The sequence below is a fragment of the Stegastes partitus genome, unplaced genomic scaffold (assembly GCF_000690725.1).
Source record: "Stegastes partitus isolate 25-593 unplaced genomic scaffold, Stegastes_partitus-1.0.2 Scaffold275, whole genome shotgun sequence".
Lineage (NCBI taxonomy): Eukaryota > Metazoa > Chordata > Actinopteri > Pomacentridae > Stegastes > Stegastes partitus.
The window spans coordinates 186235-200336 of record NW_007578006.1 but is presented as its reverse complement, the minus strand read 5'-3'; the positions used below and the strand labels follow the sequence as shown (position 1 = coordinate 200336).

The window sequence follows — 14102 nt, the reverse complement described above, 5'->3', positions numbered from 1 at the left end:
TGATAGTGAGGTGCAGTGAGACTATTATGTGCTACAGAATAAAGTGGCAAAGCGAGACTGGATGGAGAGACACGGCACAAATAAGAAGTGATTCTAGGTGTTCTTTAGATGCTGTGAACGTACATAAAACAGCACCAACTGTCACTTCAGTGTAGGTTTCTAGTTGAAAACTGTCTGATATTCTCTCTGAATGTGTAGGATCTTTTTCAAGCCGACGAAAATGAGGTTACAGCATCAACAGGTTGTGTTTTGATCCGTTGTCGCTTGAAAAAGACGCTTCGTGTGACGGTATTAAAGTCATATGACACTGATAGCAGAAATGTGGTCTACATACATTTCTGAACGCGTAATATTTTAGCCAAAATATCATAAATGCGGAGCTATTTATGCTGTGAGCAACAAGTTTAAGGTGCAACATTATGAGAAAGTAAAATGTTCCAGTTGTGTGAACACTGCATGCAAAAGGACATACTTTTTATGGGCAGCTGTTGTATGAAAGGAAAAACTGTGAGATTTGAAATGAAAATATCTGCTGTGGAGAGGACTACAAATATGATTCATTTGGGACTGACTGAAGGAAAAGCAGTTAACGTTCAGCCAAGCAAAATGCATGGAAATCAGCATATAGCATGAAAGAAATGAAAAACTAGTGATGCATTTTTTCTTTATTCATTTGTTTCGTGGGAAAACTGTGACAACATTTCAGTCCAGATTGTAATATTTCAAAACAGACTGGATGGGTTGCCATGAAATCACAGACATTTGTTGTTTAAAACTTGCAAATCCAGGGACTCTCCCATCAGCCTCAGCTCTACTTTTGTTTAGCACTAATTAGTAAATGTTAAAATCTGAGGATGGTACATTTTCTAGGAGACAAACATCAGCGTGTTAACATAATGACATTAGTGCTTAATTTGACTTAATGACTTAATTTCCGCTGTCAGCTACAAAGTCTCCAAGAGAGAAGACAAAAGCATACTTGTTGTTTTTGATGCACTTCTTATCGTTGTTTTGAGAGACGGGGTTATTTCTGTCTGCACTCACACATACAGAACAAGCACATACACACCTTTCCCATTATGTCATTTTTTCCCATAGTCTCATTATCGCCACAAACCGCACAAATGACACCATAATGTTGTTTGTGTTAGAACAGGGTTAAAATATCCCTTCAGCTTTGATTGCGATCTTATCAGCTTCTTGTTTTTGTTGTTTCCCCTTTAATTTCCTTCTCTACGCGACTTGTTTTTTCCTTAAACAAACTGTGATGTCACTCGGTGCGACCTGACCTCTTCGCCTCGGACATTCTGACATCATAAACTTTGTGATTGCAAAATAAACCGCCATGGTGTCCATTTGGGTGTTTTGGAAAGGTTGTCAGGAAGAGTTTATCGTAGGTGGTTATTTGGATTGTTTTTGGCACAGCTGTTGTTGTGATTTTAACTCGATAACCAGGGTTAGCTTGACCCTTCAGGGCTGTCATACACGACCCCGACCTCAGCAACAGCGCTGACACCCTTCCTGTATCAGTGGTGATGCCATGACTTACCTGGTTGTGTGGGAGGTGAGGGTGTGTGCAAGGAATAACAGACTAAGATAAAAGAAAAAGGCCCTGGACTTCCTACACATCGTGACAGCTGGCAGAGGGTGTGGACGGCAAGAGGCGGAGGCGGACGGCGTGGATGGAAGGAAGAGTGAGGGGAGAGGGAGGGCGATTGGAAAGATGATAAGGCTAAGAGGTCCGCATGCAGGCCAGCAGTGAGGTAATGCTGCGTGTGCATTTTGCAGTAGTGGACAGTTCATCATAACCGACGCGATCGTCAGAACGCTCCAGCAGCCTTTTTTTATCCGCTGAACGTTCTCTGACCTGCTGCAGCAGAGACGAGCTCGTTTCATGTCGCAGTAACATCAGTTCTGTTCAGTGGTGGAAATGCATTTACTCAAATACACCTAAGTACATCATTTAGTTAATTAATATATCAGTTTAATGCAACTTTATACATCAGTGTCAAAACACTATAAATAATCATAGGTTGTGTTTTCCTGTTGCATTCTGCCGACATAAACAGCACACACACAGTAACATGCAGCTTAAAAAAGAACACATATTAACCTGGAAATGACAAACCAAGACGGTTGTATAAAAATTTCCTAAAGAACACAATAATACATAGAATAACATATGGAGGGCAGTAATGGATAATAAGCAGCTACTCAGAGATAACAATGTAAAGTAGCCAAACTATTTAGAAAACTGAATGATTTTTCCATGGAAGATGATTGTGGAGATGAAGATTAAGGTTTTTTTTAATAAAATACATTTATAGCTTAAATCAGTTTTTCTCCTCATACAAATAAAGGTGCATGTCATGTTTCAGATGCTCGTGTTGTTCATAGTTTCATGAAAGTGATGTTCTCTCACTAAACTTTTCAGATTTCTGAAGAAGTCAAGGCAAAGAAGACATAAAATTATCCAATAGTTCAAGCAAAAATGAATAAAATGAGTACAAGCCAGACTAGCAGGACCTTTTTCCTTGTTTCAGCTTCCATTAATCATCTCAAATTTAGCCTGCGACCCACTGAGGGAGGATTGACCTGCAGGTTGTGACACGCTCGATATAACAAACTGTATATGAAGTAATTGAAACCATGTTGACCAAGTACAGCAGTAAAATCCTGCTTACGCACCGTTGCCTCCAACCCTGCCTCTAAAAAATGTTCCAATACAACTAAACTGCAGCTGGAGTCCAGTTAAATTGATCCTTTCAGTGCATGTTAGAAGTTTGGGTAGTTTTATGGAAATCACACAGTTTGGTTTCAAATACAACCTTTTCGCAACATGTTTGATGCTGTGCTTCCATTTTTTGGGTCACCTAGGTGACAAGTCCTGACACATCTATATATAATTAGCTGACTGAAAAGGTGCAACAATAAAAGCAATAAAGTGAAATACCCAAGAGATTTTGATTTAAAGTGTATTTGTGATGCATTGTAATCAAACAGAATCATACATTTCTTTCAAAGCATAACTGAAAATGCCATTTAGCTGCATGGGAACATAATAGTTGGTATTAGAGAGCAGTAGCACTCTAATAATACCGATGAAAATATATCAGAGAAACCTTTTGTTTCTGTAGAACAGCTGCTTTAAATACTTAAAGTGCATTTTTCTGATAAAACTGTTTTGAATGCAGCTCTTTAACTTGTAATAGAGTGCAGTGTTGCTCTGGTATTTCACTGATCTACAATAAAGGAATAATGTTAACGCTTCTCCCGCCGCTGATCCCGGAACTGATGTTATTACAGTGGACAGCAGAATCCCACAGTGCAGATGTAAATCATGAATACCGAGCATTGCTTCAGGTGAGAGATTTAAGCTACAGCTTAATGACTCCAGCTGGTCCATCTGTTGGCTACCTGCTCTCTGCCAGCCTTAATGAACTGGCAGTGAGCCCTCTGCAGCCCAGCACATCTCATTAGCACTGTGACTTCTAAGTACAGTGTGTGGGAGTTCTTCCACTTCCTCCTGCCACCTTTTTTTTTTTTTCTTCTTATCATCTGTCTATTTTTCTGTCTTCTCCTTTAAACTTCCCTGTTGTATTTCATCATCCCTTGCTTCTCTCTGACCTCTTTGTTGTCTTTCTCCGTTGCATATCTGAAAATCTGACAAACTCCAGGAGTCCTACAAATTATTCCACCACAGCTACAGTTTTCCTCAACCTCCCTGTGCCCTTTTCTCCACATACTCCCTCAGTAATTATCCTTTGTAGCCCATTTCTCAGTACAACCGCTCGACTTTTCCTCCCATCTCATAATCTGTTGCAGTGCAGACATACTGGACGTAGCTCCACTCCAAGCAAATCCCTGACTCAGTGTTTTCTGCCTCACAATTTTCGCTCCGCTAACATTTTGCACCTCTACTGCAACCCTTCATCTTCCCCTGTGCTCCTTGCATGTCGCCTCCAGCTGACATTAATGTTTCTGCTGACCTCTTGCCCTTAACCTCCCTCCAAATCCATCTTTCTCTTTCTGCACACTTCCCCATCACCTGCTTTCCATCCCTTTCTCCTCCCTCAGCGCCTTGTTTCCTCTCCTCCTACTCGTCTCCACCTCTGACTGTAAAGACGTGACTGCACATCCGTGTAGCCCTTCAGGAGAACCTTACCCATAATGCACAAGGTGGAGTGATTTGCATGGCAGCCGCTGGAGCGTTTCACCGAGGAAGGGATGGGTGGGTGGATGTGTGACGGAGAAAAGTAGGAAATGTGGAGAGACAGAGAGTTGTAGAGGGAAAGTGTTGCTCTGAATTATTCATCGCTGGTCTATAGGTTGAATGAATGCATCCGAAAAGAGGAAGACAAGAAAAAACACCTGTCCTCTGTTATCTCCCCAGAGTGTGATATCACTGCAAGCTCAAAGTCATCATTTGAGGATGTCCAGCAAGTTATCTGCTACAATACTGCAGGATACCTTTATGTTTACTGACTTTATCTACACTTAAGGCTCTGAATTTTAATGAAAATATCTCGCCTCAGTCAGATAGAGTGGTACATTGACCTGCATGCAGCAGTAAAGGCTGCAGAAGCTTGTCTGGGTGCAAAAGAAAGCACAATAAAAAGGGACGCATTGAATTCATTAAACTGAACAAGGACTTTTGCATGTAACTTTCTATCTTTTTTTTTATTTCCGTGCATGCAGCAGGTTGAGGTTTTCTTGAATCAGCAGCCAGCTGCAGCCTCGGTTTGCCAGGACAGTGAATCACTTCTGATGCTTGTCTCTGTTTCAAAGGCTGAGGCCAAGACTAGGCCATGTCCATTCTATGACACTTGCAGGTTGAGAAAACGAGGCTCATAAAGGGTCAATAACTCTTTAAAACTGTGAAATGTTAAGAATTACTTTCAAAGCCTGTGATTGAACATCACCATTTGTGAGCCTGATGTGGAAAAACTAAAGGAATTTGTGTTTGTGGGTGGTTAGAGAAGATTTTTGCTGCAGAAAAATGTGAGAATGGTTTTGTTTGGTGATTACAGGACACTGGAAAACAGCATAAATAGATGCCAGAGTGGAAATATACTCTGTGCTTGTTACTTGTGCCTGTGTGATGTTCAACTTTGAATCTATAATCAGATGTTAATAAAAAACACTTATTTTTCCTCAGAGTCTAAAATCATTTTTAATATAATTTAGGCTCGGATTTCATTTGCAAGTCTTCTCAACATATTCACAAACATGAATTCCTTCCTGTTGTTCCCCACAGTTTTACTAATGCCAATTAAACACAGGGCTTTCATAAGCTGAAAAATCTTTCAAACAAAGCAAGACTATACCGGTACAGCTGAGAGGGAAAATATTTAAAACATCTACTTCATGTTTTTTAAGTTGAGATTTCGGACCCCACATTCAGAATAAAAGCAAGTTTGTGCACATCCTGCCCCATAGGCTGCTAAATATCATTACCACTGATCAACATTCATATCCAGCACACTGATATTTACAGCCAAGGACTAGCGTTTAATCAAAAAAGTAAAGGTCAAAACACAGTCTGTCCCCAGGATTAAAACCTAATTTCAACCTCCATCTACAAAAACAGCATCTTTAATTTCAAATGTTCATGATCCTGAATTTTTCTCCATTCGTGTTCGGGCTGTGGAAAATAATAAAATAGGCCTGAACACTCAACGTGCTGGACAGAACTGGATCATGTGGTTGTTATTTGTGACTTGGACTCTGCCCAGGGCTCGTTCAAAGGCTGATTGGAGTGTGATCCCAAGTCCAAAACATATTCAGCCTGGACTGCATCTTCAAACACAGTTGTGATGGACAGCATGAGATAGGAAGAGACTGGTAGAAAAAGCAGTGAGAAAACATTTCTCTTGGTTAATGTGATATTAAACTGAAGGCTGTATGTCACAGCACATGTTTGACATGATTTTTTTCTTGTGTGTTTTCTTGGCAGAAGTCCTTCTCTCTGGTGTTGGAGGCTCTGGACCATGACAATGACACATCTGAATCAGGTAAAGCTGCAATTTTTTGTCTGTATTTATAGACAGGAATATAAAAAAGTGGGTTAAATAAAATAGCACCAAGCATGACATTTTCCTACAAAAAAAAGTAACAAAAAATGTGAGTTTATGCTTTTGCAACTTTCCTCATTCTTCCATTTGTCTACATTTAACTGATTAATTAGTAATTAGTAGTAATTAATTGGTGTTACATTTTTCTCAACTTAATGCCACATGTCAAACTCAATTACAAAAAAATTGGAACATTAAAAAATCGAATTTTACAATATATATTACATTATATTTTGGCTTTAGCTAAGGCTACTTTTGCTTACACTGTAGTTAGCTTTACTGCTATTTTTAATAAATCTGCTTATTTTAAGTTTCTAAGACCTGCATTCAGAGTTTCTTTTTTTAGCTTTGCTTTTATTTTTAACCTATATTTTGTAGTTCCTTGAAATTTAATATGTTAACGTTTTTAAAACTGTTCATTGCAATTGCTTTAAATGGTAAAACAAAATTAGTCAAGACCAGAAGAAAAATATTGTCATCAAGGCTAAGTTAATGTTTAGCATGTTTAGTTGTTGTTAATTATCCTTCTCAATTATTACTGTTTTAAGTATTTCTTTGTTAAACCAAATGACATTGAATAATTCCTGGAAATTTCAGGCACAGTTTTTTTTTTGTTTGTTGTTTTTTAATTGCATGTTTGTTTGGTTTTTAAATACAGTGAACAACTTTCAAAATGCCAGCTTCTGGTCATGACTGTGGTTGCTGCACTTTCTTCCCCGTCTGGCCGAGAAAACAGTTATTTATAAGTTTAGTTTTCAACAAGCAGCGTTTACATAGAGGCAAACAACACGAACACTTGTTTACTAGTATGTGCGGTCGAACATGATGAAACAATGTGAAAATATCCTTTGTGTCTTAACGTCTGTGATCACACGAGTTTAGAGGGCCTTTTATCCAGACCCTTTAATTTCCTGCTCGTCTCCTTGTTGTTTCTCCTCATAATCAGGAAAAGCTCCATGACAGGGAATGTGAGCTGCATGCTATAAAAAGCACAACACACATGCAGACACACACAGACAGATGTTCCGATGCCTTCCTCATTCCTGTCATGCCACAGTCGTCCCTTTCATCCCCCCATCCTCTACCTCCCTCCCAGCCATCGGTGGGACCGCAGTCCCATCCGAACGATGGCTGATATAATGAGAAACCGCACCAGAGATCTTCCTCCTTCCCTGTGTTCGTCTTTCCTGTCCTCTTCCATCTCTCCTTCCCTCTGCCCTCCAGCGCCGCTCTTACATCTTGTTTGCATTATCTTCCGTTTCCACCTGAGCTCCTGACAGCCCTTACATTGTGTCTAAAGCCGTTCAGTAGGCCGACAGCTTAGCTCAGCCCAAACACGGGCGTTCTGTAGCAGTCTCAATGGACTTATCAGGCCCTGCTGCTAATCAGAAAGGATTACCGAGCACGACTGTACCCTCTGAAACAGTCCCTGGAAATAGTGAGAAAAAATATCATGTTCTTTGAGCGTTGACAGAACGACCTTCACCGAGTTTTGTTTAAATAACACGCAGGTTTAGTGTTAATGTGCAGGGGCGTAGCTTTGTCTGTTAAAGGGTAATTCCAGTTTATTACAACTTTGAACTCATTTCAGTTGTTTTGACCTCCGTTTTTTTTTTATCAGCTACGATGACATTTCCCTCACCAAAGCAAGTGTTTAGATCCGGGAACATGATGGCATTTTGCGACAAAATGAATTAAGAAAGTGGTCAGACGGATGGTAAATCTTCAAGGGAGGTTTTCTTCTTCTGCGTAGAAAAAAGTGCATATTCACAGCTATAGTGGGTGACAGGCAGAAGATAATTTAAGCAAGGATGTGGCTACAAATGTGTGGCGAACCTGTGACACATTTTTCCAAACCTGTTTTGTCAGCATAGCTTTGGTTAGTTTATTTTTTCATTTGCACACAGTTTAATTTTATCATCATTTGGAGGCATGTAGTCTGTGCTGCTGTTTAGCTGTATTGCTCCGTGCAGTGAGTCGTTTCTGCTATTTTGCCCGCTCTGTAATTGAAATAAACCCACTGAGCAAAGCAATAGAAAAACTTGTTACACACATCGAAACACGCTGCAGCTTCCAAATTGATCATCACCTCTATAAAACAGCGAGAAGCAGAACGTCAAATCTTCACAAACGGAGGATTTATTGCAGGACTGGACGCCAAAGTGAAAATGAAAAGCGGGGTTCACCAAATCAGCTCGTAATTATCATGTCATACATATGTAAAAAGAACGCGTCTTCATAGATGAAAAGACAAGTAGACATCATGTAGATTTAATTAAGTACATGTGATGGCAATTTCGTTTTCACATTTTCTAAAGATAATGAGCTCTGACCACCCACCACCTGCACCTCCAGATCTGAGGGAATATTGACCAAGTCTTGTTTTATTAAAAGGAAGGTGAAGATTTGTCAGCCTGTCCACTATGAAAGTGAATTTCAGAATTAAATTGCAGCAGGCACGTGGCAAATGTGAAGGTTTGTGTTTAAAAGCCTGTTTGCTCCATTAACCACTTATGCTTCCTGCACAATCTGACTTAACCTTACGAGTGTCGCCACGTTCCCAGATTTCAGCTTTTTAAAAGCATTGAAGGTTGTTTTGCTGTGCATGTTCAAGACCCTTCCAGTAAAAATCAAGTTTTCTTTGCCTTGCTGACTTGTCCATTTGATGTTTTTTGTGTGCTAGAAGACACATCATGAGCAAATTAAACAGTCAGTGTCATGATTGAGCATTTCCACCTTGAAACTGCAGTGTGCCAATGAAAAACTCAAAAACTCAGACTTTCATATTTAACAAACCATGTCTGTCAACTTGCACGGTGAGGCTTTCTGTATCATTATTCTTCTTTAGAATCTGTTTCAAATTCGAGCATATATGGCTGAATCACTCCAATATTACAACTTGCTATTGAGCTGCACTGAGTAATTTCAAAGCCAATTCGTAGTTTACACACGGCTGAAGCATACTTTGGAAGCGGAGGGTGGTTCTGCTTATAGGGCAATAGATACGCCTCGGTCTGCTACACAGACGGTTGTATTGCCCCTCATATTGAACACAGAAAAACACACGGGGATCCTTCAGATGTTTCTGAAAGGCTGTTGCACCGTGTTGAAGTGATTAGCGGGCAATCACAGTGGGTGAACATAGCACAAGATTGCTGGAGAATTTAGAACTTCTTACTGTGTTTGGGCACTGCCAATGGAAAGCAAACTCAACTTTGTACATGCAAAATTACTCATAGCAAGTTGTAATACTGTAATTCAGCCATATACATTCCAACTGACACAAAAAGCCACACTCTGGATTCTGACAAACATTGGATCCTGATGTTTGTTTTGTAAGAAAGCCCAGATGTTTGAGTCTGTGTTTTTGAGACCATCACCAGTACACTGCAGGGTCAAGGTGGAAATGCGCCAACTGTTTATGATGTATCTTTCAGTGTATTAAATATACCATATGAACATGTTGGTAAAAAACGAACAAATTTGATGTTTACCTTCAAATTCCAGCAGTGGCTACTTCAATTCCAACTCTTTTCATGATGAATTATCGAGGTGTGGATGACAGACAGTCATGCAGTCTGTCTGCATAACGAGCGTTTATTTTAACATCCAAATGTTGAACTGCATGACCATAATTAGGAAACACCTTCATAGTAGTTGAGCAGAGCAGTAGGTGAGCTGGTGTGCTCGAGCAAGTGGCGGAGGGGTGAGGGGGAAAGGGCGACCGGCACTTCATAAATCTGCAAATTCTAAAGGAAGCAAAAGGTCATATCTAAATCATTTCAAGGCATAAGGGAAACATTTTCATGAAAAAAACACCCTCATAAATATGTAAATTGAATACTCAGAGAGAAGTTTTTAACGGTTAAATCAATGACCAAAGAGGAACTCGAATGCTCTGAAAGTATCCGTGAGGCCCAACAAAATTGCTGGATGAATTTTCCACCTCATAAACCATTTGCTGAGCTGATTTTTAGGAGTTTTACCAGCACGAATGGAACAGCTCAAAACCACTGACAAGACTGTTTATCACGAACACCGACGCCACTCTATGTATGTGTATAATAACAAACGAAGGACCCGCTCTTAAAAACAAGCTCCTCACACTACTCGTGGGTACGGTGGGCTTTAATTTTTGCCATCACAGTATAAGTGAATTATCCTAAAATAACAGCAGTTACATTTCCTCCATGTTCTTTCTTCTTTTCACTCACTTTACGGGTCATGTGGGGAGCATTTTGTGCCGCTGTGTTCACCCACGTTTCAACTGTATCGACACAGCAATCCACCCTCAAAACTGCCACCACCGCTGGAAACAAAGTGGAATTCAATATTAGAAGCATTATAATGTAGACCAGCTTGTCTCCAAAATCCGAGACACATGTTTAGACTTAGCGCTTCATCCACGTGGGAACGATTTTTTTTGGGACAGTCTACAGTTAAAATGAAAACTGGAAACAAAAAAATAAACCTATCATGAGGATTGCCCACATACATCAAAGACGGGTGAGACACAAACACTATCTGGCTGATCTATTGGCTTCCATAGGTCTATTGATTTGTTCGTAGGTGATCTGGATTGCAAGTCACAGGGAGGTGTTTTCTCTCCTGCAGGGTTTTCTCAATACTATCAAGGGCAAGCACTTCACAGCTAATACCAGGCAGTGGGGGACAATCGGAGAAGGAAAAAAAATAGAGCTTTAAGTGTTTTTACTACCTGCAGACTCAATCCCTGTGTCTGCTACTTATTTTCCTTTAAAGTGTGATTTCAAAAGCAGCTCAAGGCTTTTTGTTTCTGCTGTTTTGACATCTAATATTTGAGCTCCTCTGTCTCAGGCTCCCTCTTAGCGTCTACTTGTGCTCACTTGTTATTGTGCCATCACATCTAATCGCATTTCAGAGGAAATCAGACTCCGTTATACACCTTCCCTGCTGTGCTGGATGATAATTAAGTTATTTCTCCGTCGTTTCTGGTGCAGAAATGGTGATGATGAAATTAACTCCTTGACATGCCAGAGTTATAAAGTAATGAAAAAGCCAGAATGCACCGCAGCACTATGAGGAGTGTTTGGAAAAACCGCGGCCCTCAAGGTTGAGAGCGGATGGTGGAGGGGTAGGTCGGCGGCTGAGCTAACAGTTCACTCAGTGTCCGCTCTGTTCCCACTCCTCTTTTACTCTTAAACACACACATGTTCACACACACCAGCCAGTGTGTGTCCCTGTTTTCATTCCTTTGTGTCAAACCCCAGTGATCTCATCTCTCCATCAGGCAGTTTGTTATGTGAGTGCGCTAATAGCCGTTTCCCTTCCTCTTCGGCTCTGTCGCACACATTCGGCCTCTCTTCACCGCTTCCGATTCACTGTCACTGTCATGCAATCGTTGCCTTTATCCTCACCAGCATCTCTTAAGTACACACACATACGCATAGAGCCACACACACATATTCTTCGGTCCTCTGTGTGTGTTAACACCCTGTCAGGGAGGATTATAACGGAGTTGGGGATGACAGCGCCTCTGGGAAATCCCCTCCGGGGGTCAGGAGCAGCAGCCGCCGCCCCGATGTTGCCCCGGGGCTCGTCTGGTCCTCGCTGGTGTTCTGGCTGCCCCCTGTCTTCTCCACAGACCCCTGACCTCTTTTCTCTGCTCCTATCGACCCATCGGTATTCATACTGGCACTGTTTTTCACTTCGTTCAACATATCCTCGCTATCTCGTGCAGTTTTCTGACGCAAACGGTTGTACATAAGAAATTATGTATGCCCACTCACCAAGGTCACAGTCAGGAAAAACTTTTTTTTTGTCCTATGTCTTTTAACACTAAATGACATTGTCCTGTGGTTGTGTGAACAGAGCATGAAAATCCTTTCGAAAACCTACTTTCCAACATAATGTGATCCCTGTTTTAACTATATTTCTGAAATGAAATGTGGCGTACACACCAGAACTGTGTTGCACGTTCCAGTCTGTACTCATTAATATTTTATACTGACTAATACTAAAGGGATCTGTCATAGTGATGATTCAACAGAAAACTGCAGTTTCTCGCAGCTCTACAGAAAATTTTAGGTTCTTACAACTAACTGATTCAGTGACCAGCTCACAGCTTTATTATTTTGGTTCTCTCTATTATTTCCAACCTCAGCCGGCAGCAGCTTTTAAAAAAACACCTCTGATAAACCTACTGTTCACTACCTGCTCAGTGGCAAAGAGCAGGTGACAATGTTAGTGACTAACCGGTGAACCTAGTGGAGCATTTAACACGTAAAGAAGTCGATATTTTCTTCAGGAGGCAGTGGATGCAAACCCAGAGCTAGAAGGAGAGTGAATATTAAATAGATGTTCAATGATGATGATGCTACTCCATGACTTCTGAATGTATAAATAGACGACTACGAGCGAGATCTTTTGCCATATAATGAGATAAAATGTCATTGCATAGTTTAGGGATGGTTCTGCCTCCTTAAAGTGGCTAAAATAATTTCATTTGAATTCAAGTTTAAGCGTTTTCTTTCAGGTTTGGATTTTAGTGTGGACTTTTTTATTTCACTACCAGGAATGTCAAAAAGATATACATTAAAGTGGGCACCGCTTCTCCTCCATCACACTTATAGCACCCCTCAACTCCCACCATTAAAAGCAGAAAATCAAATACCAGAGTACACTGACAAAAAAAAAGCTTTGCATATTTTTGTAATGTAATAAAGTATTTCTTTTGTCCTCCTTCAGGTCAGTTGATAGAGCGAGTCCTCTTATCCTCCATGTTGAATCCTGGTGAACAGTGGCAGACGTATCGTCACCACGGTCGGACTCTCAGTCTGGAGTATCGACTCCGCTTCCGCTGTGACTCCAACTACTACGGACCTTTCTGCAACAAGTTCTGCCGGGCCCGCGATGACTTCTTCGGTCACTTCAGCTGTGATCCCAGCGGCTCCAAGGTCTGCATGGATGGATGGACGGGACCAGAGTGTAAAGAAGGTAAAGTCAGAAACTTAAGATTCCCTTGGTGCTTGTGAGTTTAGTTTATGTCTAAATTGCAGAAAAGAGATGTGTGTTATTTAGTGCGTTTTGAAGGTGCTGTTTCGTGGATTTTGCTGTGTTTTGACAGAACCTGGCTTGTTGTTTCCTTCTGTTTACAGTCTTAATGCTAAGCTAAGCTAAACACCTCCTGGCTGTGGCTTTATTCTTATTGCATACAGACATGTTTTCTTGTGTAAATCTCAACAAGGAAGTCAAATGTGTGTTCCAAAATATCAAATTATTTCTTTTCTCACCAATACTGTTGCTGTCAGTTATTGTTGTATGTAAGGGGATAGGCAATCTGGTGACAATAACAAAACTTCTATGAGAATACATGGAGACTTGATGTTTGCTATGATGAATTTACACCACTCCAATCTCAACAGGCTGCTAATTGACTTTCATATGGGAATGAAACCAATAGATGACTGGAATGGTGGACAAACACCAACATGTTTTGTAAATCATTTGGTTGTGATGTAACTTTAAGGCGAGTCCATTTAAAAAAACCCAAGCGTTGAGCAACTGCTGTACAGAGAAATGTACGACACGATTAAACAAGCCGAAAGGGAAAACAAATTGGTAAATACGTGTAACAAGTTGTGATATTGTACATTCATATTTGCAGATATTAGAAAGTTATGGCTTTTAAGGCAGAATTTAAATGGAAACTGAAGTGCTCGACACTTTAAAGTGTGAGTTATTTGAACTGAAAGAGTGAAATGTTTGTTGTTGATTAACCATTTTTATTCCATTTCCAGCGGTTCATGTCTTTTGGGTAAATCATTTCCTGAAACTATACAGCTGATATTTCACGATCACATACTCACACACAAAGACAGAAACACTTTCTCGTCAATGGCCTCAACATGACTTGGGTCTACTGATTAAACAGTATTCTAACTTTCCATGTATTTTTTCCACCAGCCTTAGAAGGGGGGGTTTCCTTTTTAGAGATTCTCTCCAAGGTTTCTTAAAATGTTTTTCCATGAGGCTGTCTTTGTTTTCCTG

At 40.5% G+C, this 14102-nt stretch overlaps 1 protein-coding gene across 1 annotated transcript in view; it reads left to right on the top strand.

The window, feature by feature from the left end:
- LOC103357811 (protein jagged-1b) overlaps window positions 1-14102 on the top strand; it is a 57103-nt gene that overhangs the window by 27030 nt on the left and 15971 nt on the right. Inside the window, exons 3-4 of the mRNA XM_008282526.1 lie at window positions 5957-6014; window positions 12801-13049. Of these exons, the coding sequence (XP_008280748.1) occupies window positions 5957-6014; window positions 12801-13049 (307 nt within the window). The remainder of the gene's footprint in view (window positions 1-5956; window positions 6015-12800; window positions 13050-14102) is intronic.